Genomic DNA, 27832 nt, shown 5'->3' with positions numbered 1-27832 from the left:
AAAGCCTTGCACTGGGCTCCTCCACGCTCAACGCAGAGTCTACCTGGGACTCTTTCCCTCTCCCTCTCCCTCTGCCCCTCCTCCCTGTTCTCTCTCTTTCAAAATAATAAATCTTAAAAAAAAAAAAAAGGCCTCTACTTCAACCTTTAGGCCTATTCTATACTAGCAAGTAACTTAATTCTGTAGTTTCCTTATCTGTGTAAGGAGGCTAGTGATAAATGCCTCAGAGGACTAGAGACTTAATAAATACATAAATACAAATGTTTTTGTGCAAACATACTCTCTCCTCCCTTTCCTCCCTGCCCAAACACCCTGCAATGGAAATGAGTTCCCTGACTTCTATGCCAATGAAACTGATTATTTGCATAAGAAACTTCAAAACACTATTTGATCCCCCTGAAAGCTAAAGGAAAGGGCAGCTACAGAAAAACACCCAGAATAAACCATCTAGGGTCTAAGTGGTGATGAAGAATACAAGGAAGACCCCAATGTAGCCCAGGCTGATTCTGACAAAAAAAGTGTTCATGTTTTGGGTCACTGCTAGAAGAATGCTGGGCTTGGCTGAAGACTTTCCATGACACAAAGTCTTGTGCTCGGGCCTCTTGAGGCTTTTCTCTAAGCTTTTATATACTAGAGCACTATAAATACAGGCTGTGCTAGGTCAGGGCTGAATGAAGGGTGCTCCTTTTTGCTTTCTCTGGCCACTGTACCTTAATGCAGGCACCTTCTACCAGAATGCCATCCAAGGATTCTATGGCCAGCTGGGCAGCTTCCAGGACTTCATACTGTATACAGAGATGTGGCTGCAGAAAAAAAAAAAAAAAGATTTTCTTATCTCTGCTTTCTAGGCTCAAACTGCTAGAGGAGGAACTGGGAAAGGGCCCTAAACTAGTGGCCAAAGCCAGCAAAATGAATGTTCTCTTTGCTGTGCTGGGCTAGACAGCAATTGCAGATCAACTTTAAGTAGAATCACCAAGGTTCAAGAACTGATTTCTCAGCCAATAAATAACCTTTATTTGTCAATTAAAACTGAAGTCTTCTCGCCCTGGGGGGTATGGGCAAAACACTAATAAATGTTTACTAACCAACTTGCTTTTCAATATTATTTGTTATGAACCACTGAAGTCATCCCTGCAAGTCATTTAGATTCTCATTTGTCTTGAGAGCTTAATTTCACACAGGCAGCTTTCCTATAAGCTTGGGGAGGTTAAGTGCTTCTATTGGATAGGCTGCATCTTCAAACTGACTGCTTTTCTGCTTGATGATGTGACATACAGCATCATCATGGAGACAAAAGTGCTCCAAGAGAAAAGCTTCATGATACTGGATTTGGCAACGATTTCCTGCATGTGACACCAAAAGCAGAGGTAACAAAAGAAAAGACAAATTGGACTTTATCAGAATTAAAAAGTGCATCAAAGGACACTATCAACATATCAAAAAAGCAATCCTATGAATGGGAGAAGATATTTGCAAGTCATATATCTTAACGAAGATTTCGTATCTTTAAAATATATAAACTCCTAAAACTCAACAAAAAAATCAAATAATCCAATTAAAAATAGGCAAAGGACTTGAATAGGTATTTCTCCAAAGAAGTGGCCAAAGTGACCAATAAGCATATGAAAAGATACTCAATATCACTAATCATTACGGAGATGCAAATCAAAACCATGAGCTACTACTTCACATCCATTAGGATGGCTAGTACTTTAAGAAAGAAAGACAAAGAAAGAAAGGAAGAGGAAGAATGAGAGAAAAAAAAACAAGTGTCAGCTGGAATATAGAGAAACAGGAGTGTAAAATGGTATAGCCACTGTGGAAAACAGTATGGCAGTTCCTGAAATTATACACAGAATTATCATTTAACCCAGCAATTGCACTTTGGGTATACACCCGCAAGACTTAAAAACAGAGACTCCAATGGATATTTGTACACCTATATTCACAGCAGTATTATTCAGAATAGCCAAAAAGTGGAAACAATCCAAATGTTCATCAACAGATGAATGGATAAACAAAATGTAGTACATCCCCACACAATGGGCTATTGTATCTGTCCTTGAAAAGGAATGAGATTCTGACACATGCCACAGCATGGATGAACCTTGAAGACATTCCGCTAAGTGAAATAAGCCAGACACAAAAGGACAAGTACTACATGATTTCACTTACAGGATGTATAACAGAGTAGGCAAATTCATAAAAACAGAAAGCACAATAGTGCTTACCACACCTAGGGGACAGGGACTGAAGAGTTATTGTTTAAGGGGTACAGAGTTTCAGTTTGGGATGATGAAAAATTTCTGGATACATTCCAAGACCCCCAGCAGATGCCTGAAACCAAGGAGAGTACTGAACCCTATAAATACTATGTCTTTTCCTATAGATTTTTGTACTTGATAAGGTTTAATTTATAAATTAGGCACAGTAAGAGATTAAAATAACAAATAATAAAATATACTGTAATAAAGTTATGTGAATGTGGCCTCTATCTCAAAATATTCCACTGTACTTACCCTTCTTGTGATGATGTGAGACGATAAAATGCCTATTTGATAAGATGCTGTAAGGTGAGTGACATACACAGGCATTGTGAGGTAGGGTTAGGCTACTGATGACTTTCGGATGATACGTCAGAAAGAATATCAGCTGCTTCTGGACTATGAGTAACTGAAACCATGCCTAAGGGGGTACTACTATACTTAGTAACACAGAACTGTATATTTAAAAAGTTAAAAAAGCAAATTTTATATATATTTTACCAAAAAAAGAGAAAAAAAAACCCAAGACTTATAGCAAGAGGTTATAGTCCCCGGACATATACTTCCCATCCCTTAGATCCATCTTCCCGGGGAATCTATTTCTATTTTTAGGTATAAGAAAGACATTAATAAAAGATTCAGAGAAAGCACATTTTAAACATTCAGGATTCTGTACTTAGATCACTTTTAAAGATAGCAGATCTGATTCTCAAAACAGTCGGAGAATCTGGCAATACTGGGTACACATCCTTGTGAGTAAAGAACTGTTTCATCACACAGCATGACTCATACTCTAGTTGGTGACAATCAAGCTCACATCACTAATATTTGTTACATGAATGGCCCCAGGAGGCATCTGAATTTCCAACACTAATCTAGAGGTGAAAATCCAAGTTCTATCATCTCATTACCTGATGGGTTTCAAGAACAAGAGTCATTGACCGGATTGAGCCAAAGCTCTTAAACAGCCTTTTCAGAGCCCTGAGGTTGCAAGTTTTGCTAAATGGCCCAGCATAAATAGTCGACATCTCTGTCCACTTGATTCTCATCTACAAGAAAAATAGAAGAAGTGAATGTGGTAAGAGAAGTCAAATCTAAAGAAAACATGAGTCAAAACATGGGATAATTCTGGTTTAAGAAATTTCTCAACACAAACACTTGCTGAATGTACAAAAATTTGTATACAGGGATTTGACAACTGCATTATTTGGAATAGCAAAAATTTATAAAGCACCAATGATGAAAATAGTAGGTATAGAATACAGGGGAATACTATACAGCCATTAAAAGTAAGGGAAATAAGATCATGACTGACATGAAAAGATGTACACAATACATTGCTAAATGAAAAAGTTGCCAAATAGTATACATAGTTTGATTCCCATTTTTATAAAAATGAATTTTCTAAAATATTAATAAACACATAGAAAAAATCTGAAGAAATACAGAACAAACTTATTAAAGTATACATTACTTTCCTTAATACAGGGAGATTATAACTCATTAAATAAATCCTCTAGCACAACTCATTTACTTACCCTCTTGTTCATCTCCTCGGTGAGGCTGGGTGAAAAGGGTTCAAAAGAGAACTGGACGATGCTGAAGGGAAACAGGGGGATTTCTACTCTGGCCTGCTCAAGAACCTGCAGAGAACAGCAAAGCCTGAATGAGGCAGGAACCTAGTGGCTCCTGGAGGTGAGCCATAATAATATAAACAAAGCTGCCTTTTTACCCATATTAAAAAGCAATATCGGACTGACTTTAAGGTCTGAAAGAAAATGGTGATCCTAGAATACAGTAAAAAGCTGGTAAAATCACGCAGGACCCATGCCTTTAGCATTACTAAGAAAAAGAGACTACTAGAACCTTCAAATTACCTCTAAGAAGTAAGTTAGATTCTAACAGAACTCCCACCATCTTGTACTGTTAAAGTGTGTTACTAAAGACAGCAGGAAAAGGAGGCTTAAAAGACTCTGGAAAGAAATCAAGATGCATGGAAGACTTAGATGAAGTACAAATAAAATTACCCCCAGAAAGAAAAAGTACAACCAAATGCCAAAATAACAAACACAGGTCACAACTTTAATATTTCACAGCACTTGATTACAGGGAAAAGGGTTGGCAGCCTCAGAGAAATGCTCTGGAAAAGAATAAGGTATATAGAGATACTGAGGGGAAGGGAAAGAAGGAAATAACACCCCCCACCAATCCAACCTCACACAATACAACCCAGAAGAAACCTCCCACACTGGGGATTGTCCCTTGGACAGAAACATAGTGGACCTTGTATTTAACAGTTTGGCTTATCTTGAAGCTGCCTCAGGGACTAGTTTCTGTCTCAAACTTGACTCAAAGCACTTGATGGCACTGGCAGCATCGTTTGGAAACTCCTGAAAAGGAGTGATGTCAACAAGGTCACAGACTAGGAAGCTTCAGGCCCTCATTCTTCCACAGACACCAAGTTAACAACAAAGAGACCAGAATACCAGTTTGCAAGAACTCTAAAGACCAAATGAGAAGCAACAGCACCAAGACCAACAAAAAAACCCAAGGAATTCCAGCAAAAGGGAAAGGAAAATATGCAGAGTTTTGTGTGCCCACCTATGTTCCTCCCCCCAACCTTCCTACACTTGAGATCCTCCCTCTGGATGGAAACAAAAGAGGGGACTCTGCATCCAATAGTATGGCTAGTCTGGGGTTGCCTGAGAGACTAGTTTCTGTCTCACTTGACTAGAGCACTAATGGGATAGGCAGCCTTGTTTGGAAGCCACTGAAAACAAATGCCATCAACATAGCACATTAGAGCTGCAGTTCCACAGGCAGATGTCAAAGGGAGCAAGAGATTATGAGCACTGAGAAGAAACAGACAAGCTCCTTAGGGAATCTAAAAGTACACACACAGGCTCAGAGAACATACATCCTCAAACTGGTTGGAGAGGTCCTGGAACCTCTAGCTGGGCTAATCAGTGAAAGTCTTCTGTGATGCCAGGTTATAACGATGGGACAGGTAGTTGTTTTTTTCAAATGATTAGGTCTCAATAAAAAAGATCACAAGGCATGCAAAGAAATAGGGAAAAATGGCCCAAAGGAACAAAATAACATTCCAGAAATCAAACCTAAAGAAACACAGAATGAACTAAAAGAGAACAAAGACAATTAATGGGCTCAGGAAAATGATGCATGAACAAAATGAGAATATCAACAAAAAGCAACTATAAGAAATGAACCAAACAAATTCTGGAGCTGGAAAACACAAGTGAATTGAAAAATTCACCAAAGGGGTTCAACATCAGATTTGATCAGGCAGAAGAAAGAATTAGCAAACATAAAAACAGATCATTTGAAATCATCAATCAGAGTAAAAAGAAAAAAGAATGAGGAAACATAAATAGATCCTAAGATGGGACGTCAAGACCAATACACATATAATGGGATCCTGGAAGAAGAGAGAAAGGGACACAGAGCTTATCTGAAGTAATAATGGCTAAAAACTTCCCAAATCTGAGCAAAGAAATGAACATGGAAATTCAAGAAGCTCAAAGAACTCCAACCAGGAAAATCCAATAAATCTAAGGAAGCCCACACAAAGACACATTACAATCAAACTGTCAAAAGTCAAAATCAAGGAGAGATTCTTGAGAATATCAAGAGAAAAGTAACTCATTACATACAAGGGAACGTCCTTAAAATTATCAGTGAATTTCTCAGCAGAAACCTGCAGACCATATGAGTGGCATGATAGAGTCAAAGTGTTAAAAGGGTAAAAAAAAAAATCAAGAATACTGGAGCCAGCAGAACTCTGCTTCAAAAATGAAGGAGAAATAAAGATTTCCCATATTAAAAAAAAAAAAAAAAGCTGACAAAATTCATTACAACTAGACCTGATCTGCAAGAAATGCTAAAGGGAGTCCTTCAAGATGAAAGAACATTAGACAGCAACATGAAGCCACATTAAAACAGTTTCCAGGAAAGGTGAACATGGGAACCAATACAGTAACCTCTATGAAGGTAATTTTGGTGTATAAGTTTATTTTTAATTCTTATTCAAAACTTAAATGACAAAAACATGAATAACTATATTCCTATGTTAATGAATATACAATCTATATAGGTGTGATTAATTATTCAATGAATATCTACTTACTTTCAAAATCTAATTTACTGGTAACCTTTTCTCTCTTATTTTTTTATTTTTTGAGTATAGTGGACACACACTGTTACATTAGTTTCAGGTGAACAACAGTGATTCAGCATCTCTATATGTTGTGCTGTGCTCACTACAAGTGTAGCTCCCATATGTCACCATACAATGCTACTACAGTATCATTGGCTATATTTCCTATGCTGCACCTTTATATAAAGGTGCAATTTATGACATCGGTAACAAAGTGGGGGGGGTGGAGCTTACAAAAGTTCAGTTTCTGTATGCAGTTGAAATTAAATTGTTCTCAGCTTAAAACAGAATGTATAGATGTTAAGATGTTTTATGTAATTGCAATAACTAAAAGGAAAATATTTATAGAATATAATACACAAAAGGAAGTAAGAAATAGAAAATTATGTCACTACAAAAAAAAATCAATGAAACACTAAGGAGGATAGTAGAGAGGAAAAGAGGGACAAAAGCTACAAGATATACAAAAAACAAACAGAAACAGTAAGCCCTTCCAATTTAGTAATCACTTTAAAAAAGTATCAGCAAACTGAATTCAAAAGCACATTAAAAGGATTATACATCATGACCAATGGAATTATCCCTGGAATGCAAGAATGGTCCAACATATGAAAATCATCCCACCTTAATGGAAAGAAGGACAAAAACCACAAGAGCATCTCAATTGATGCAGAAAAAGTATTTGACATGATTCAGCACTCTTTCATGATAAAAACACTCAACAAACTAATAACAGAAGGAAGCTACCTAACAGAATAAAGGCCATATATGAAAAGCCCACAGCTAATATATTCAAAGGTGAAGAGCTGAAAGGCTTTTCTCTAAGACAAGAAACAATGATGCCTGCTCTTGCCACCTCTATTCAACACAGTATTGGGAGTCCTAGCCGGAGCAACTAGGCAAGAAAAAGAAATAAAAAGCATCCAAACTGGAAAGAAGTAAAATTATCTTTGTTCACCTATGAGATGTAGAAAACCCTAAAGATTGCACAGAAACACCATTAGAATACATGACTTCTTCAAAGTTGAAGGATATAAAGTCAAGACACAAAAATCAATTGTTTCTATATACCAAAATGAACAATCAGAACAGGACAGTAAGGGGGGAAAAAATCTCATTTACAAAAGCATCACAAAAGAATAAAATTCTTAGACATAAACCTAACCAAGGAGATGAAACACTCATAATGCTAAAAACTACAAAACACCGCTAAAAAATCAGAGATAATAAATAGAAACATTCCCATGTTTACAGATAGGAACACAATACCATTAAGATGTCAATAGTACCCAAAGCAACCTACAGATTCTACGTAATCCCTTTTAAAATTCTAATGTCTTTTTTTCTGTCAGTTTTTTTCAGAAATAGAAAAAAATCATCCTAAAATTCTTATAGAATCTCAAATAATTTTGAAAAGAAGAACAAAGTTGCAGGACACAAGTTTCCTGATTTCAAAACATATTAAAAAGTTACACTAATCAAAACAGTATGGGAGTGGCATAAAGACAGACATACAGACCATGGAACAGAACAGATTTCAGAAATAAATCCTTGTGTATATGGTCAAATGATTTTTGACAAAAGTATCAAGACCATTCAATGAAAAAGCATAGTTTCTTCAACAAAGTGGTACTGGAAAAACTGGATATCCACATGGAAAAGAGGGAAGTTGGAAACTTACCTTACATATATATAAAAATTAACCCAAAATAGATTAAACACCTAAAAGTAAGATCCAGAACTAGAAAACTCCTAGAAGAAAACAGAGTTTTGAAAAGCTTCATAATATTGGATCTAACAATGATTTCTTAGGTATGACATCAAAAGCATGGAGAACAAAAGCAAAACAGACAAGTTTTCAGTTCATCAAAATACACAATCCGCAGAGTGAAAAGGCAACCTATGGAATGAGAAAATGTCTGCAAATCATATATCTGACAGGAAATTAAAATCCAGAATATACAGAATATAAATATATAAAGAACTCCTAAAACTTTAACAAAAAACCCAGTTTGAAAATGAGACTTGAATAAACACTTCTTAGAAGATTATATACAAATGGCTAGCAAACACAAGAAAAAAAAAGGAGATGCAACATCACTAATTACCAGATGACCATTGAGATATCACCTCACACCCATTAGGATGGCTACTATCAAAAAAAAAGAGAGACAGAAAAGTAAAAGTGTTGGCAGAGATTTGGAAAAGCTGGAATTCTTACGCACTTTTTGTAGGAGTATAAAAAATGCTGCAACTACCATGGTGAACACTATAGTAGTTTCTCAAAAAATTAAAGTATCTTTAAAAAAATAACTATTTAGTTGCACCTGGGTGGTGCAGTTGGCTGAGTGTCTCTTAGTTTCGGCTCAGGTCATGATCTCAGGGTCTTGAAATGGAACCCTACATCAGGCTCTGCACTCAGTGTGGAGCCTGCTTAAGACTCTCTCCCTCTTCCTCTGCCCCTCCCCCTCCCCTCTTAAACTAAATAAATCTTTAAAAAAAAAAACTAAAGCAAAATAACATGTAGAAGTAAAATGAATGATGGCAACAACGGTACCAAAGCTAGGAGGGGAAAACGCAAATATAGAGTTGTAAGGTTCTTACATGTGAAGTGGTATATCATTATTAAGGTATTAAGATAAGTATGGTAATTAAGGTAAACTATGATAAGTTAAAGATATACTATAAATCCTAACGCACCCACTAAAATAACACAAGGAATCACAGTTAATACACTGCCAAAGGAGATAAAATAAGATCATTAACTCAAAAGAAAAAAAAGTAGGCAAAAAAAAGAGATGGGACAAATAGAAATCATAGCAAGATAAGAAGAGACTTAAACCTAACAACATCAAATAATCATATTAAATGCAAATAGCCTAACTACTCCACTTAAAAGGTAATGATTGTTGGATTGAAAAAACAAAGCCTAACTGGTTACTACAAGAAACCCACTTTATTTTTATTAATTTATTCAAGAAACCCACTTTAAAGATACAAATAGACTAAATGTAAAATAAAAAAAATATATACCAGGTCAACAATAAACAAAAGGAAGCAGGAGGGGCTATATTAACACCAAAGTAGAAATCAGAATAGAGGGGAGCCTGGGTGGCTCAGTCGGTTAAGCGTCTGCCTTCAACTCGGGTCATGACCCTGGGGTCCTGGGATCAAGCCCCGCATTGGGCTCCCTGCTCAGTGGGTAGTCTGCTTCTCACTCTCCCTCTGCCTCTCCCCCTGGCTGCTTCTCTCTCTTCTGCTCTCATTCTCTCAAATAAATAAAGTCTTTAAAAAAAAAAAGAATAGAAAATGTTTCCAGGGATAAAAAAGGCCTATTTGTAATGATAAAGGGGCCAGTTCATCAGGAAAACATAATGCATAATGTTTATATATCTAATAGGAAAGCTTCATTATACATAAAGCAAAAATTAATGAAAACTTCAAGAACAAATCCACAATTATAGTTGGAAATTCCATCTCTCAATAAATTTAAAAGTATTCAAGTAATTCAAAGGACATAAGTACATTCTTTTTTTTTTATTTTCAAAGATTTCATTTATTTATTTGACAGAGACACAGCAAGAGAGGGAACACAAGCAGGGAGAGTGGGAGAGGAAGAAGCGGGCTTCCCGCGGAGCAGGGAGCCCAATGCGGGGCTTGATCCTAGGCCCCTGGGATCACGACCTGAGCCAAAGGCAGATGCTTAACGACTGAGCCACCCAGGCGCCCAGACATAAGTACATTCTTGGACGATAGAGAATTTAGGAAATCAGGAATAGAGCTCAGGAAAATCCCTATTTGGAAAATAAATAGCACACTTCTAAAAAACCATGAGCTAAAGAAGAAATCAAAAGGAAAATTAAGAAGAATTCTGAACTGAATGAATATGAAAACACTTTTCAATATTTATTGGAACTTATCAGTATTTCTAAGATGCAGCTAAAGTAGAACTTAGAGGGAAATTTATAGCTCTAGAATATCTGTAGTAAAAAAGAATGACTTCAGCTAACTATTCTAGATGCGTTAGCCAAAGCATTTAGAAAAAAGAAAATAATTAGGGACATGAGAACTGGAAAAGGAGGAATACAACTATGGTACATAAGCACACTGCAGTACCATGCAGCTATAATAAAGAATAAAGAAAATCCTTAATAAACTGGTTTGATAATTATTTCCAAGATATATTGTTAAGGGAAAAAGAGCCATCACAAAAGAGCTTATATAGTATGTTAACTTCTGTGTAATAAAGAAAGAGAAATAAGAAAGCATATATATATATGCTTTTCTTTACCAAAAAGAACAAAGGATAAATCAGGTAGTGGGAAGGATTGGGTAAGAGAGATGTACAAGGGAACTGCATTTCTCTGAGTACAGAGAGTTTACAGAGTTTTGGTAGTTTTGCCTTTGGAAGTATGTTTTTGTTCTACAGATCCCAAAAATAAATCAACAAAGATGGAAGAGGGCAAAAAAATCTAAAACTGAAAGCAAAATGAAACAAATGAACCCGACCATATTTTTCCATACAAAACACAGCTAATCTGAAGGGGAGAAAAAAAATAATCAAAGTAAGTTATAAATGAAATGTTCATATACCCAATATTCAGTTGCAGATGGTGTGGGGGATAGAGAGGAGAGTGAATTGCAAAAACCAAATTCTTAACTCATTCTACAATGATTTGGATGCATCAATTCTAAAACCATTTTGGATATAGTTTAGGTTTGAGGAAATGAGTAATTGTTGATGTTGTTGGGAGCCAATGTTCCCACACTGGAAAAGGAAGTTACAAAAAGAGAATGAGGAAAAGAGAGGAAGAATCCTGTATGAAAAGGCTGAAATCAGAGGTATTTGTATAGACACATGATTTCTAAAATGTGTATGTGTGTACACATATATTTATATATGTGTACATGTGTGTACTGACATGCATATATTTCCTAACTCTGTCTCCTTTAAGGGTCTAGAAGCAAAGACACCCCGATACAAATATGCATACCCAGTGCCCAGATCTTGGTTTCTAATATCAAGATAAAACTGAGTATCTTGTGTTAGAAAAGAAAATGCTCAAAAAAATTATGGGTCCATGTCACAAGGACAAAGGAGCCAACTTGAAGGGGCTACCACTAGCCAAATCTGTGAAGTTTGAAAACCAAAACAATTTAATACAATCATAAATTGTAAGCCAGTGAAATAAACAGGAATCTATGAGTCCACACGTAATGAATGAATGAATAAAGGAAGGACTCTTGTGTATCTGTCCTTTATTTTTATGTAACTACATATTTATTTATATAAAAATACATATTTATATATATTTGTATAAAAATATATTTTAGCAGCATACCTGTTTTTATTTTTTTTGTATATTTTATCCATAGAACTTTTATAGTCAGAATTAAAAAACTTAGAGAAGGAAACAGCAATTTGTGGCCCTTATTTTTAGCTGATTCATTTTGCTATTTTTACATTCAATATTTAAATTTGTACACATGCACACCAATTTCTCTATAGAAATTTTTCCTGCTTGCATCTCAGACTTTCCTTCTTCCTGAAATGCATCCTTTTAAAACTTTTTAATAGGGTTTTTTGGTCATAAAATGTTCTTCATCTGAGAACATACTTATTCCACTTTCATTTTGAAACAGTTTTGCTGGGTAGACTTTTATAAGTTGAAAGTCATCTTCGTTGGGACTTGGAAGAATGCTTTCACTGTCTTCTGATTCCTATTGCTGCTGTTGAGAAATTAGACGTTAATCTATTTGTTGCTCTTTGAAGGTGATTTTCTTTTCTCTGGCTTGCTACCAATATATCTATTTGTTTGGGAGGTAATAAATACAATTTCCCTGCAACGTGTCTAAATGCAATTTATTAATTTTTTTAAATGTGATTTCTTATTATATTTATACTGCTTGTAATTCACTGGGCCTCCTGAACCTGTGTTCACATAGCTCTGGTTAGTGGAAGAGGTATCCTTTCTCCTGTTCAAGAAACAGTAATCCAGAGGATGTCACTTCTTCTGCCTTCTTAGGAATTCTTTACTATTTATTTACACTCTATTCTGTATCTTTAACTCTCCCTTTCTCCCGGCTCTTTCCCCAGCGGCTTCTAGCACCTCCTTCAAGAAAATGAAAATAGTAAAAAAAAAAAAAAAAAAAAAAAACCGTGGAGATAATAGAAGTCGCTGACATATTCCGTTGAATGCGGTCCCCTCAGCTCCATCCCTTAAGAAGAATCTCCATACTCGGATGCATCCTCAGACGAGGTATTCCATGTTGACAGATCTCTCGCCTCACAAAAAATCAGGACTCTTGCTTATAGACTGCTGAAATAACAACTAGTAAATAGGAAGGAAGTGCTAGAGTTGGAAATCATCACTGTGCAACCATCAGGTAGGAATCAACAGTTTTTGCTAAATATAAGAGGGGAAGTTTTGATGAAAAGCAGGGTCTGTGCTTTTCTTAAATTATCTCCTCATATTACTTATTAGAAGGGACAAAAGTAGTAAATCTACAGTGGAGAAAGCAGACAATATCTTCTTAAGGTCATCAAAATAAACACAAAATAAAGGACAGATGGACACATGTGCCTCTGAATGTGATACACTGAAAAGGAAACATGATTTACCAGTATTTTGGTAAAGAATGCATAACCTGTGTCTAATCATGGGGAAACAAACCCATAAGGAGGAACATTCTGGGTGGGGTGACATGCGACATGTATTACTTAAAAATTACCATGAAAGACAAAGAAAGAAAGGTCGAGGGATGTATCCAGATTAAAGGAAACTAAAAAGATAGGACAACTAAATGCAGTATATGACCCTAGTATAGATACTGTTCTGAAGCAAAAAGAAATGCTAACAGACATTACTGGGTCAACTAAGAAAACTGGAATACAGATGACATCAGAGAAAGCTACTTCATCAATATTAACTTTACTGACATTTATTATGGTTATGTAAGAGAATATTTCTATTCTCAGGAAATATACACTGAAGTATCTAGAGGAAAAGGACCATGATCTATGAAGCAACCAAATGGTTTCAAAAATAAAATGAAATATAGAAAGAGGAAGATAGAAAGAAATAGCAAGGGAGCATAAGCATGCCAGCACACACACAAATAAAGCAAATAGGGCAGAACATTAACAGAAGATGAATATAGATAGAAGGTATATACCACCATTCATACAAGTTTTCTGTAAGTTTGAAATTCTTTCCAGATAAAATTAAAATATATAGAGAGATCTTCTGAATAAGATGACCTAAGTTCATGCTGCAATACATCCCTTCAACTTTACACATACAGCAATAGATAAAATTTAAGAAGAGAAAACCAAAAAAATAAAGTCAGTCTAAAACTAAGATAAACATCTCTGTAAGCCAGAAAAAGCACAGAAGTTCAAAGTTGTGTGAAATACCAAAGGTAGGGTCTGCAAGCAGACCCTGGCAGCTGACAGTTCTGCTCCTGTGGGGTAACTGGGACTAAAAGTGCTCCATATAAGATGCGAGACAAAAACCAGACTTGATAATGACAGCCAAGGTTGTTGATGAAAAAAAGCTTGACGCTTAGCATGAATTGCAAAGGGCTACATTCCTGTCTGCTTTGAGCACAACCTTCAAAGAGATAGCAGGTCACTCACCTCTTTATTTGAAAGGCACTTAATAGTTTGACAGTTTCTGGCAGAACAAAGTTCACTAGTTTCTGCTTCCTGCGTCAAGAAAAGGAGCTTCTGACCCATTAAGTCCAAGCATTCTAAAACACTGTAAAGAAGTAGAAGAGATCAAAGGAAGAACAACAGTTTTCCCTAACCTAAGACTTACTTCTCTGTACTTGCATTGTCTAAATAAGGTAGCCACTAGCACATGTGGCTATTTAAATTAAAATTAATATCAAATAAAATTACAGTTCAGTTCCTCAATACGTATTAGTCACACATACTGTACTGTGTGGACCTTACTGGACAGCACAGATCTAAAACAATTCCATCACTGCAAAAGTCATAATGGACAGTATTGCTCTATATTTAGAAGAAAGGATAAGCATGAAAAATACTCAAAGCTCTCTAACAAGTTTATATTCTAAGGATCTGACACATTTATTATGGTGTGCTGATGAACTCCTTCCAGGCCTGTTTTTTTTCTTCCCTAATCTGGGCAATACATCAAGGCTATAGGTGACTCTTCTAATCAAAATACTCACTAGTCTATCATCTCCCCTAATGCTGCTTAGTTCACTATTATTTCAATGTCTTCCTTTTTGGTAAAAGAGTTAAGACTAGTCACTACATTTAGAAGATAAGAAAAACAAACAGGTACTATTTAGGGTGGAAGGTAAGGGTATTTTTCCCTCCCTGGTTTTTGTGATGGTAGAATGTTACTCATACTATTGGTAAACATTTGTCAATAGACTCAAAAAAGGAAAAAAAAATTCACAGGTTGTGTAAATAAGAAACCAGACACTCTATTTGTTTTTGTTCTTGTTTAGAACTGAAAAATATTACCTTGTGTTTGGCTGATAAACTATTTCTGCTGTATTTCTCAGTTCTTGGCCTGCTGCTAACAATTCTTGGCGACTAGCTAGTGCCTCCAGATTTAGTTCTGCAATCTTGAAGAAAATAAAATGGTAAAAATCATCTAATTCCCTGCAAAGCATTTGAGTTTTAAAGTAAAATAAAACACCAAAAAGCAAAAAAAATCCAAGAAAAGCCCACTCAAGTGGTGTTCTCTACTTCTGTAGACAGTGGCTTTGCCATTGCCATAGTCCCAGGTTGGCTTCAATAGCTACCAGATGGTTTCTGACCGCTTAGCCAAGAATGGCAATCTGTTACCAGCTGCTGATGTTGTTACATGAATATGGGAAAAGGCCAAGTGAAGCTAAGTATAAAGGGATGGCAACTTGGGCTCATCACTGATCCCATACTCACTTAAAATTTACTTCTTTGTGAACATACAACTTTTGGAAATTATAAAAAAATGGCTTTTATAGCAACATCAAAAAAAGATCTTTTATTGGTTTAATACAAAATCAGTTTATTCTTCTTCCATAAAGTGGGAGACGACTTGGGAGTTGCAATGTAGAGAGTGAGATCCAAACTATTATCGTTATTTATATATCCCGTAAGACATTTTAGAATGTCTTTCTACCACTGTGACACAAAACACTATTCTGGATGCTTATGATTCTACATAGACTACAATTTATTTCATAGTGGAGTCATGATAGAACATATCATGCAATGGGACATCTAATAAGTTAGAATGCATTGTAACAAGGTCTGTGAGAAACAGTCTCCATCAATGTCTCCCTTATGTGCTATTCTAATCTATACCCACCGAACTGCTGCTCAAACAATGGCATGCTCCCCTCACCCCAAAACAGCAAAATTCTATGTAGATTTTTCATAATTATTACAATTATCAGTATACAATGAGCCACACATTATAGTGCTTAATATATTCAAGGCACTGTACTAACACCTTTATATAAAATATCTCATTTACCCTCACCAATATCCCAGAGAAATGTGTTTCCATTTTACAGATGTAAAACTGAAGTTCTTTAGAGAAACTGACCCAGATTACGTAGCTAAACATAGTACTTTTTTTCCTTTAAGATTTTAAAATAATCTCTACACCCAACATGCGGCTCAAACTCACAACCCCGAGATCAAGTCACAAGCTCCACTGACTGAATAAGCCACGTGCCCCTGTACCATCTTTATTTAAAAACAGATAAGCCCAACTTCAGAGGCTACATACTTAACTACTACATTATGCTAGTCATACAGGTCTTAATTCCAAATGCTCAGCTTGAATTACACTCCTACTTTTGTACAGAAAGGTAACAACAGGAAATGGTCTGTGACTACCTGTTCTAGTCTCATAATTTTAAGAAATGCAAACAGATAGGTCAAAGATACTAACCTTCCTTGGGCCATACTTAAGGAAATACCGAGCCAATTCAAGGGTGGTTCTAGCATCTTCTGTGGCATCATGACCAAGCCTATCTGGACACTGTATATCTTTCCTGGAAAGTCAAGATAAAGCTGACATACTCGACAGCATTTTCAATGATAGGTTCTTTGAACCACCTCTAATATTCTGGTTACATGTAAAATTTCAGCAATCTGATAATCAGATTTTATCACAACAATCAAGATTCCTTTATTTCTAAGTGCCAGGAGAGTACCTGGAGTAAGAGGCACTGATGATGTATAATGATCAGGAATGGCTTTGTCTACAGCAAGCATATCATCTGGACAAAAGGCTATCCAATAAAGTCTCTGGCCACTCCCCAGCCAACCCCTTGCCTCATTCTTTTAGATGTAACCACTATTTAAAGTCACCTTCCAGAAATTTTATATTTGCATGCAAGTGTCTATAGGTACTTAAATTTTTTCTTGGTCTTTTTCAAAAACCTTAAAAAAGTATATATGTTTGTGTCTGTAAATTTATCCAGATCTAATCTACATCATACTGATATCTAGGCATATATAGATCTTGTTCTGCATCTCCATTTTATTCTCAGTAGTACTTTAAGAGAGTTCTTTTTTGGCACATACAGTTCCATCACATTCTTTTAACAGTAACAAAGTATTCAATAATACAGATAAACGTAATTTATTTAACCACTCCTATAGAATATTTGCAGTTTTTGGCTGTTTTAAACCATACTATAATGAACATCTTTGTACACATGTGTTTGTACATAAGAGGATACATTCAGTATAAGAACATTATGTTTTCAAATTCTGGTTAACTTTTCTGACAGTTCTGTCCAGTTCTATCCATCAACCCTCAGATGTGAATGTAAAGCCCTTTTAGTATTACCATAACTTCTTCATCTCTGAGTCATACTTCTCTGGAATTAGGATCCCAGGACTCATAAGAAGGGAAAAGAATAATGTTTACAGACTAATAGGGAGAACAGAGACCCTGAATTTTGCAGTATGAATTAAATAAGAAATCATATGCTAACTTATATGCAACTTGTCAGGACGATATTATAATATGCAAACAACCTACCCCAAAACAGCTTTGGCTAAGAACTTTAGCTTAAATCTTCTGCCCTGCTCTCTGACATAAAGCAATGATGTATCAATAACATATGGATGTATCATCTGAGGAGGAAAGAGAATAGAATGAGTAGCATCCTATGCTAAAGGAAAAAACAAGTGGGCTGAGGGAATAAAAGAACCCAAGACTTCAGATTTGAAATAAATGGAAAAGGCAATATATACTGGAAAAACTAAGTCAGATACTCACTTTCAGTGCTCTGAGATCCAAGTCTAAGGAATGGCCCACTAACACAGCATCAGGAGGAAGCAGTGCTTTTAAATGTCTCTGTACATCTTTGAGTTTGGTTGTCACTGGGTTAAGAATCTTCTTTGTGATTCCTGAAAAGCTTTCAATAAAAAGAGAGAAATGGACAGGTCAGGATATTAATAGGTTTTCCTCCCTGAAAAGTCATTTCAAAAGAATATTTTTAAAAATTAATATATGCTCGGTTTAAAAAGGTTGAAAATACAGTTAAGAGGAAATTTAACCCAAAATCCCATGACCTAGAGATGATCACTTTTTACATTTTAGTAAATATCCTTTCATATTTTTTGATACATATGTTCATGTATATATATATATTTAAAAGATTTATTTATTTGAGAGAGAGAAGCAGAGAGAAAGAGAAGAGAGAGAAACCTCAAGCAGACTCCCCGCTGACTGCAAAGCCCCTGATGCAAGGCTCAATCCCAGGACCCAGAGATCATGACCTAAGCCAAAATCAAGAGTTGGATGCTTAACCAAATGAGCCACTCAGGCACCCCCATGTATAGATTTTATTATTTTTATTTATTTATTTTAAAGATTTTATTTGTTTGACAGAGAGAGACACAGCTAAAGAGGGAACACAAGGAGGCGAAGTGGGGGGAGGGAGAAGCAGGCTTCCCACCGAGCAGGGAGCCTGACGCGGGGCTCAATCCCAGGACCCTGGGATCATGACCTGAGCCGAAGGCAGATGCTTAATGAGTGAGCCACCCAGGTGCTCCTGTATATATTTTATTTTTATAAAAATGCAATCATAATGCATGTTACTTTATAACATGGTTTTATCATTTGCCATATATCATTATCAATAAATCTATTTCAACACATCCTTTCAAATGGTTAGAGTATTCCATTATATGGATTTCACATATTTTAACCAATCCCCTACTACTTTCAGATGTTTATATTCCCATATTTTTGAAATATTGTGACAAACAAGCTTGTACATACATCTTTGCCACAAATGACTGTTCCCCAAGAATACTAATTATGTCTGCTAATAAGACAATCTTTATCACTATCATGGCCTCTTCTGTGCCTAAGGTAAGCAGAATCTATAGATGCAACTTCAAGAATCATGTTTTACTAGATTTTCTTTGCCTAATCACTATAATATGTACATTGTGAAATTACAATAAAAAGACTAAAATTTTTGAGCTTCAAATTTCTGTTATGGAAAAACTTTGTTTTGTTTTGATTTTTGAGGTCAAGGCAGCTTAAGCTCTAAATCATTTGACCGCCAAATGGTGATTTGCAGATTTTTCAAATGAAGTCTTATCAGAGAGCAAAACGCCAGCTGTTTGGCAGTTGCTACATAATGATTACAACCTGGAGACTTTAGACAAGGAAGATCTGCTTACTTAAGGTCACAGGAAGACTAGAGAGCAAGAGGGCTAAAGAGCTTTATACAGTGACATTGTGCAATTTCAGTTTTAAAATTTACAGTTGTGCTACCCCAGCCTTGTCTTTGATAACATAAAAGTAGATAAATACCTAAACAAACAGAAACTACAAAGTATTCCTGTTGTCACATTCCACTCTAGTCTGCCAGTACTAGGGATGGCAGAAGGCAAGGTGAAAAATACCTGGTAAGGTAGTCCAGAATCTTGTTGTCAGGTTTAACGAGTTCATCCATAACACAGCAGCCTCCTTCAGCAACCAGTGAGATACGTGTTAGCTCTCTCCCCTTGGATGTGAGGCACTGAAAAAACAGGCCATAGTCAGACTGCTGAACTGTGGAGACTCTTGCTTCTTCTCATTATTAACACTATCTCAACTGGCATCAACTGTAATCTACTGGGGTCCCAGTGACAATGGCACAACCTTTGCTAACTAGACAGCTCAGTATGGATAAAATTAAAGCTAGGCAGCCTGCTGAACATTTCATCTAATTGCTCTGAAAAGGATGTGCTCAAGGAAGATGGATGGAAATAACATCAATCATCATTTTACCATTTATTGTGTATGACATCCCAGTATTAGCCGAGTACCACTAGAAAGTAATTTTTTATTAATATGCTCTATTATCATCTAAGGCAATACTAAAAATGATGAGGTACCTGTTATTATCCCCACTTCACAGAGAGAGAAGCTGAGAATGAGAGGTTACAGAATTTGTCCAAAATGACAACACCATTAATAGGAAAGGCCAGGATACACACTCTGATATGAGATTCAAAAACTTTAGCTCTTAGCCACTCTGTTAAGAAATGAGAGACTGGTACCTGAGTACTGATAGGGGATGCCCTGTCTTTGAAAGGAGACTTACTAATTAGACAAAGTAAAACACAAAGGGAGCTTGAGGGAAATCCTACTTCTGATCTTAAATGTGTAAAACTAAGCCAAACCAATGGTAATTGAGTCAAAGTCTTTAGGGGAACGGTAAAACCCTGTTCAAAAGACAGAAGGAGTAAACTTAGAGTAAATGACAGAGATTTGGTTAAACATAACAACTAGTTAAAAAACTTATGTGATATTTATTCTTCATCCTGGAGCATATATCAAAGTTTTCTAAAATGTGAGTAAAAGGGTCTACTTTCAGTTATTTAAACCAAAATACTGGAACTAAATGCACCGGTTAACTGGTGCATTAGACTCAAGAAATCATCTTCTTCTAGACTCTAGTTTGTAACCCTCCAGGTGAAACATTAAAAGCCGTACTTACCATTTCACAGTCAAGTCCAAAGAGAGGACTGTTGTCTGTTATAGAACCATTACATTTGGTAGGTACAAAGTTTTCACAGTCAGGAAAACCTGGGAGGAAAAGAAGTAAAATATCTGCTTTTAAAACTAGAGATGATAAACATCACTCTTAGATTCATTCACCGAGGGAAAACTGAAATACCATATTTGCTGGACACCTTGTCTGTTAGACACTTGAAATATAAAAATTATATGAGAGACAATGTCGGTCCTCGAGTTTTTCTCCATCTGCTCATTTTTATCATCTGGGAGAATACTACAGGCTGCTCTTATAGGGGATACTAGAGCCTGGACTTCTTGGCAGTTACCAAGTAACAATTTTTCCTCCATATAAGAGATTATAACTAAATTGTAGCTGGGGCTTCTGGGTGGCTCAGTCAGTTAAGCATGCAACTCGATTTTGGCTCAGGTCACAATCTCAGGTTTGTGAGATTGAGCCCTACATTGGGCTCCACACTGGATATGGAGCCTGATTAAGATTCTCTCTCTCCTCTCCCTGTCCCTTTCCCTTGTGTGCATGCATGCACGCTTTCTCTCAAAAAAAAAAACCCAAACCAAAACAAAAAATACCTAAATTTTGGCTAAATCCCAAGTCACTGGACCTTTTCATGTAGGCACTAAAGGAGGATAATAAAGTATGCAAAAACTGCATGTAGCATCTTTCTTTCCTAAATAAAGAAAATGTAGGAATGAAATTCCATCACAATAGAGATCTAAACGGATTTCACTGTAGGCAGAAAGCAACATTCACCACGTGCACGTCTGCACCCAACTCTACCCTTGAGACTCCCCTGAGATCTCTGTTCAGAAACATGCCTGCATTTTTCTGGAGTCATAGCCTGAAAATTCCCTACAGGAACCCACCTATAGGCTTAAGGTACCCCCTCCGTTGTGTACCCTTACTTAGTCAATAACCAGGCATATTCAGCTCAGGGGTCTCAAACTGTTTGAACCATTGAAAATTCTTACCTTCAGACAGAGGCTTAAACAGTAAAAATACCTAGATCTTGTATGACAAGAAACAAAGTAGAGTTTGAGGAACTTTGACCAGTTTCTATGTCATAGTACCTCAAAATTGCCAACTAATTACAATTAAAAGAACCAAAATATGATCTAGACCAGAAAAGAGAGGCAAACCCAAATCTGGGAGACTTTATACTGCTGCCCTTATCTAAATGATTAGTAGCAATAACAAAAAATAACTTTTCAAAAGCACTATGTGCCACCCAATATGCTAAGCACTTTTGTATACCTTAACTCATTTAATCCCCATGGCAATCCATGATATATGAGCTATTAACTCCATCTTACAGATAGCATATGAAAAGATGTTCAACATCATCAGCCATCAGAGAAACAGAAATCAAAATCATGAAATACTGCTTCACACCACTATAATGGATATAATCAAAAAGACAGAATAACAAGTTGTTGGTAAGAATGTGCAGAAACTGAAACCCTTATACATCACTGGAGGGAATGTAAAATGGTATAGCTGCTCCAGAAAAAGTCTGATAGTTCTTCAAAAGGTTTAACAATTATCATATGACCCAGCAATTCTACTCCTAGGGATATACTTCCCCAAAATGAAAACATATGTCCACACAAAAATATGTACCTGAATGTTCATAGCAGTATTATTCATAATAGCCAAAATGTGGAAACCCAAATGTCCATCAACTAATGAAGAAAATGTTGTATATCTATATACAGAATATCATTTGAATGAAAATAAATGAAGGTGACAGACGGCAGCTACACTTAATAAGCACAGCATAATTACAGAGCTGTCAAATCACTATGCTGCACACCTGAAACTAATGTAATACTGTGTGTCAAATACTATACTTCATTAAAAAAAAATTGCTTGTTAAATCTTTAAAAAATAATAAGTAGGATTAACTAAAATAAACGAGTTTTCATATATGGATGGTGCCACACATATTATTTTCAAACTAAATTTGTATATCTATACCCAACGTGGGGCTCAAACTCAGAACCCTGAGATCACGAGTCTCATGCTCATCTGACTGAGCCAGCCAGATTCCCCCTAAAATTAAATTATATTTAATCTTACTAAAATTAAATTTAAAATAAAAGGAAAAGAAATTAAAAAAAGAATGAAGTACTGATACATGCTACAACATGGATGAACCTTGAAAACTTTATGTTAAGTGAAAAAAGCCAGTTACAAAAGACCAGATATTTTTTGATTCCATTTATATGAAATATCTATAATAGGTAAATCCACAGACAGAAACTAGTGATTGCCTAGGGGGTAAGGGTGTGTGTGAAAAATAATAGTATAGGGTTTCTTTTGTGGTGTGAAAGTAGCCTAAAATTGATTATGGTGACGGTTGTAAAACTCGGTAAATACACTAAGAACTACTGAATTGTATTATGTTAAATGGGTGAATTATATGGTATATTAATTATATATCTCAATAGATTGGGTTTTTTTTTTAAAGAAATTTAACATTACTGCTATAATTAAAAGGTAATAAAGAAAATAAAATGAAATTAAAGCATTTTTGTTAAATTCTTGCTATATAATTGACCAAGACTCTGAGCCCAGACTTGTTCTATTCATTGAAGAAAATGAAGATGGGGTATGGTGGGGTAAGAGGAAGACGGGAAGTACTAGAGAAGTGTTAAAGACATATTGACTTCCTTTTAATATAGTAGGAAGGAATGAAGGAAAACTGTAAAAGGAATAACTTTTCTCACAGAATATTTCAATGATATTTAAGGTCATGTTTATGTACTATCCGAAATCATCACTTTACCAATCATGATACACATCTACACTTACATTGTTTCCTTATTAATATAAAATGGACTAAGTCATTTGGAAAGCAGACAAAACAATGAACTTTCAACAGTAATAGTTTCAAATAAACTGTTAAATATTCTTACATTGTTACCAACATCAGATTAAATATAAACCTACCTTGTAATGGAAAGTGAAATGTTTTCATTTCCTCCTTTGTGAGAAGGCATCTGGTTAAGCCCACTTTCTTAGAGCCATACTTTTGAATAATAGGGTCATTCTGCAAGTTGATGCTGACTTGTGAACCGGCAGAAGGTAAAGACCCTGAAACAAAAAGAACAATTAAACTTACATCAGAATGTGTGTTCAAGAAGGGACACCTGGGGGCGCCTGGGTGGCTCAGATGGTTAAGCATCTGCTTTTGGCTTAGGTCACGATCCCAGTGTCCTGGGACCGAGTCCCGCATCGGGCTCCCTGCTCCTTGGGAGCCTGCTTCTCCCTCTGCCTCTCTCTCTCTCTCTCTCATGAATAAATAAATAAAATCTTAAAAAAAAAAAAAGTAGGGACACCTGGGTGGCTCAGTCGGTTAAGTGTCCGACTTGATTTCAGCTCAGGTCTTTATCTCAGAGTAGTGGGATCAAGCCCCATTTTAGGTTCTGCACTCAGCACGGAGCCTACTTATCCCACTCCCTCTGCTCCTCCACACTCCCCTGCCCGCCATCCAGCTTGTGCTCTCTCTTAAAATAAAATCTTAAAAAAAAAAAAGAATGTGTGTTTAAGAAACCTCAAAGGACATATTTCTAAACCTGTGTCAGGTAAGCACAGTGAAGGTCAAAAGACGTATAAGACCCAGCCCCAACTTTAAGGAGCCTGTACTGCAATAAAGTTATAGGAACATAAAGAGAGTATAAGTCTCAAATGGGTTGTAATAATAAAAGCTATAAAAGGGAAAGGAAGAAAAATACACTGGCTGGGGTGGTGAGATATGGTTCAACAGAGGAAAAGATTAGCTGAGTCTTGAAGAAAAAGCAGAATTTAGATAGTTGGTGTCTTAGACCTGCCCATCACAGTGCCTGCCACTCCTAACAGCCCATTCTAGCTAAATCTATTCCACCCCTAGCCACTTGCTCAAGCATCATCCTATTCTGTAAGCAGGAATGGTCACCGATTGGATTGAGAGTGGGAACCTGGCTTAAGAGAGACCTATCTATGGGTGCCTGGGTGGCTGTCAGTTGAGCGTCTCTTATTTTGCCTCAGGTCATGATCTCAGGGTCCTGGGATCGAGCCCTGTGCTGGGCTCTGTGCTCAGCATGGAGTCTGCTTGTCCCTCAACCTCTGCTCCTCCCCTACTCATGCTCTCTTTCTTTCTCTCTAAAATAAATAAATAAAATCTTTGAGGAAAAGAGACCCATCTACAACCTCAAAGATAAGTAGACCAGTAAGTTGATATTCCTAGCCAAGACAGGCTCACAAGGGACAATGGTAATTAGCTAAGCTGATCAGATTGCTTGCTTCCAAAATCAAACTAGGAAATATAGAGAACTGCCCATGAAAGGGCACTTAGACTCCTGATAGATTTCTAGTCTACGTGCATCCTTTTAATAATATCCCTCTCACTTAAGATGGCCTGAATGAGTATCTGGTCTTTGCAACTAAAGAAGTCAAAATACCGTAAATAGAAAAGAGGGGATTCCAGGTAAGACAGAAATGTACAAAGCAAACTTGGTTATGGTAATGACTAGACCAACTGAGAATTAAAAAAAAAAAAAGTCTGTGTAGGAAAGCAGTATAGGAAACAAGGTTGAGGAGTATAAAAATGAACTGTAGACCACTGCAAATGCCAGACTCAAGAGTTTGGACTTTAGTCCATTATTCAATAAATAACGGAGAGCAAGAGAAAGTTCCTAAGATGGGAAATGGCATAACAGTATTTAAGAAAGATCAACCTCAAAGATAAGGTGGAAAATGGAGAGAGAGAAATGAGAAAAAGTTTTGCAGAAATTCTGGACAAAAAAAAAACCAACTAAGAAAAAAAAAGATTATAGAGTCTGAATCAAGATGGTGGAAAGGATGGAGGAAAAGGGATATATGAAAGAAACAGTATACAAGAAAAACAAATAGAACACAGTGATAAAATAACTCAATTCAGTCAACAAGTATTTACTAAGTACTTATTATATGCCTGGCATTGTTCTAGCCACTAGAGATTCCTCAATGAACAAAGTCAACAAAATTCTCCATGGAACTGAAATTCTAATTGGGAAGATAGACAATAAATAAATATATAATATGTCAGGTAAGGAACAAGGACCACGGAGAAAAGTAAAGGAGGGAAAAGAGGAGAGGGTGTACTGGGGCAGGAAAAGAGTTACTGTCCTAAATTTTATAATCAGGGAAGATCTCTCTGGTAAAGTGACAATATAAATAGATATTCATAGGAGCAAAGGGAATGAGCTATGCAGACTGGGTATGGGGAGCCAAAAGAAAAGTAATTCTAAAATTCAAAACTATTGTCTTAAGAGAAAATTGATACCAACAGAAAAGGCGATTTGAAGATGGGAGCCTGTTATGTTATTTAAGGATGAGAAAAATGCTTTTAGCTATGTTATGATTGAGGGGACAGGGGAATATCCAAGTGGCAACATTCAGCAGGCAGTTGAAAATTCAAGCCTGGAATCTGGGACATCAGACCTAGAGATAAAGATACAGGCGTTAACCAAAGAAGAGCGATAGGTCAACTTGGGGAGATATATAAATATTTTGAAGGAAAGACTGAATTGAGGGGAGATCAGTGTTACAGACTACGCTTTGGGACTCTGATATTTAGGATGGGAAACAAAGTGAAATCCTTAAGAGGATAGAGAACTAGCCATAATCCTCTGACTCCTCAAAGTCTACAGAATAAAATCCAAAGTCCTTAGCATGATATCTACAGCCTGTAGGACAGAGCTTTAACCTACCTCTCTCAGCCTCGTCTCTCACCACTACCATCCTCCCCCAATTATCCCCAACAATCTATATTTTTTAGCCACATCAAATTTTTTTCTGATGATTTCTTTTGCAATGCTATGTCTTTATATGAGCTTTGAATCTAGTTAATGACTACTCTGTTATTTACTCAAAAATGTTTAAAATACAGTGGAGGTCAAATAAAACACAGAGGCAGGTCAGATACAGACATCTATTAGAAGGAGAGGGGAACAGTGGAAAGGAAGGAAGTCAGGGGTCTTTAAGACAGGATAGTAGGAAGCACAGTCCTAGAGGAGATAGGAAGGAATCACTGGCTACTCCTCACCACTTTTTCATGTCTCCTCAGTGTAACTATTATTTCTGAACACACACAAAAAAGCATCACTGAACAATACTTAGCTTACTATGTCCAATGAACTCTATCTAGCAAGTTCTTTTCTATTCCATCACTTACCTGCTTCCCCCTACAAAAACAGAAGGTTAACTACAACTTACTCATGGACACAACCCATCGTTTGAAAAACATTGCCATCATGGGTATTTCTCTTTTAGATGGCCAGCATCTTAACCTCCTGCCTATTCCCCACTGTGAGTAGTATTAAGGGTGTCCTTTACATTAGTCAAAGGCAAGATCTTCCTCCACATCTGTACACTCATGGGTACAAAGACCCACTGACAGTTTAAAAATTATTCCCAGTAATTTATAAGAGTCCAGTGTTAAGTGATATGCAGGGATAGCCTATGCTATCTCACCTAACCAGATGGTTTCTGGGGCATGAATACAGGCTATGGTTCCTGCTCTCTATTTTCCCGAGGTACTTATCCATTTTTTCTTCAAAAAAAAAAAAAAAAAAAAAAAAACCTGCTTTTCTGTTTAAGGTAGTTAGAATTGACCTTAGTTGTTTGCAAGAATAAACTTGACTGATAAACCCACTTATAAGCATATCCATAATGTCTTTTAGAATGAGCAAATCATCAAACCAGAGTCACAGCCATACCTTCCACCATCTTGGATAGATCCCCCATTATTTGTTTCTTTTGCAGTCCAGTGATATCAGCTAGGAAATTAGATGATGGTGGTGGCAAGCGGAATTTCTGAAAATACATACCAAGTTTTTATAAAAATGCTTGAAAGCAGTTAAAATATTGTCAAAGACTTGCACTTTTATTGTCAGCTCAGTGCTATGAAAGGTCTGGACCTTAACTGTTTGTATTGCAAAATGAGGACTGTTTCCTTAATGTATAAAAGTGACTAGGTAATAATAATAATAATAAAAAAAGTGACTACGTAAGTGACGCCACCTTTATCCCAGCTCAGATATTTTCTTTGGTTCTGATTACACATTGGAAACAAAGACAAACATTATAGAAATGTACAACTCAGAAAAGGAAAGTCTCTTTTTCCAAAGCACTTCTGTATCTATTATACTTTAGTGGACAGCTTGCCAAGTAGTTAGGACAGATGACACAGCAAAGCTGAAAGGTTGAAAGCTCCAGCCTTAGGCTCACCTGTGCTGAAATTCCAGCTCCAACACTTACTAGCTATAACTTGGACAAGTTACTTACAGTTTCCTCACATACAGAAGATATTTATATCTCTCACAGAATTACTGTGAAAATTAAAGATGAT

At 36.3% G+C, this 27832-nt stretch overlaps 1 protein-coding gene across 5 annotated transcripts in view; it reads right to left on the bottom strand.

Moving 5' to 3' along the window:
- Window positions 1–27832, bottom strand: part of REXO5 (RNA exonuclease 5) — a 48053-nt gene that overhangs the window by 14176 nt on the left and 6045 nt on the right. For 4 of the 5 annotated variants that reach the window (XM_027612151.2, XM_027612150.2, XM_027612154.2 and 1 more), the window contains exons 5-16: window positions 27201–27297; window positions 23413–23556; window positions 20425–20513; window positions 19346–19461; window positions 17703–17841; window positions 17463–17557; window positions 16362–16464; window positions 14939–15042; window positions 14078–14198; window positions 3803–3907; window positions 3176–3313; window positions 711–803 (exon numbers count right to left, since the gene is read on the bottom strand). In XM_027612151.2, coding sequence (XP_027467952.1) covers window positions 711–803; window positions 3176–3313; window positions 3803–3907; window positions 14078–14198; window positions 14939–15042; window positions 16362–16464; window positions 17463–17557; window positions 17703–17841; window positions 19346–19461; window positions 20425–20513; window positions 23413–23556; window positions 27201–27297 — 1344 coding nt within the window. The remainder of the gene's footprint in view (window positions 1–710; window positions 804–3175; window positions 3314–3802; window positions 3908–14077; window positions 14199–14938; window positions 15043–16361; window positions 16465–17462; window positions 17558–17702; window positions 17842–19345; window positions 19462–20424; window positions 20514–23412; window positions 23557–27200; window positions 27298–27832) is intronic. The other variant, XM_027612153.2, reaches the window with a different exon arrangement.

This window comes from Zalophus californianus, chromosome 10 (genome assembly GCF_009762305.2).
Source record: "Zalophus californianus isolate mZalCal1 chromosome 10, mZalCal1.pri.v2, whole genome shotgun sequence".
Taxonomy (NCBI): Eukaryota; Metazoa; Chordata; class Mammalia; order Carnivora; family Otariidae; genus Zalophus; species Zalophus californianus.
Note: the sequence above shows the minus strand (reverse complement) of the source record. Positions and strands in the feature narration are given on the sequence as shown.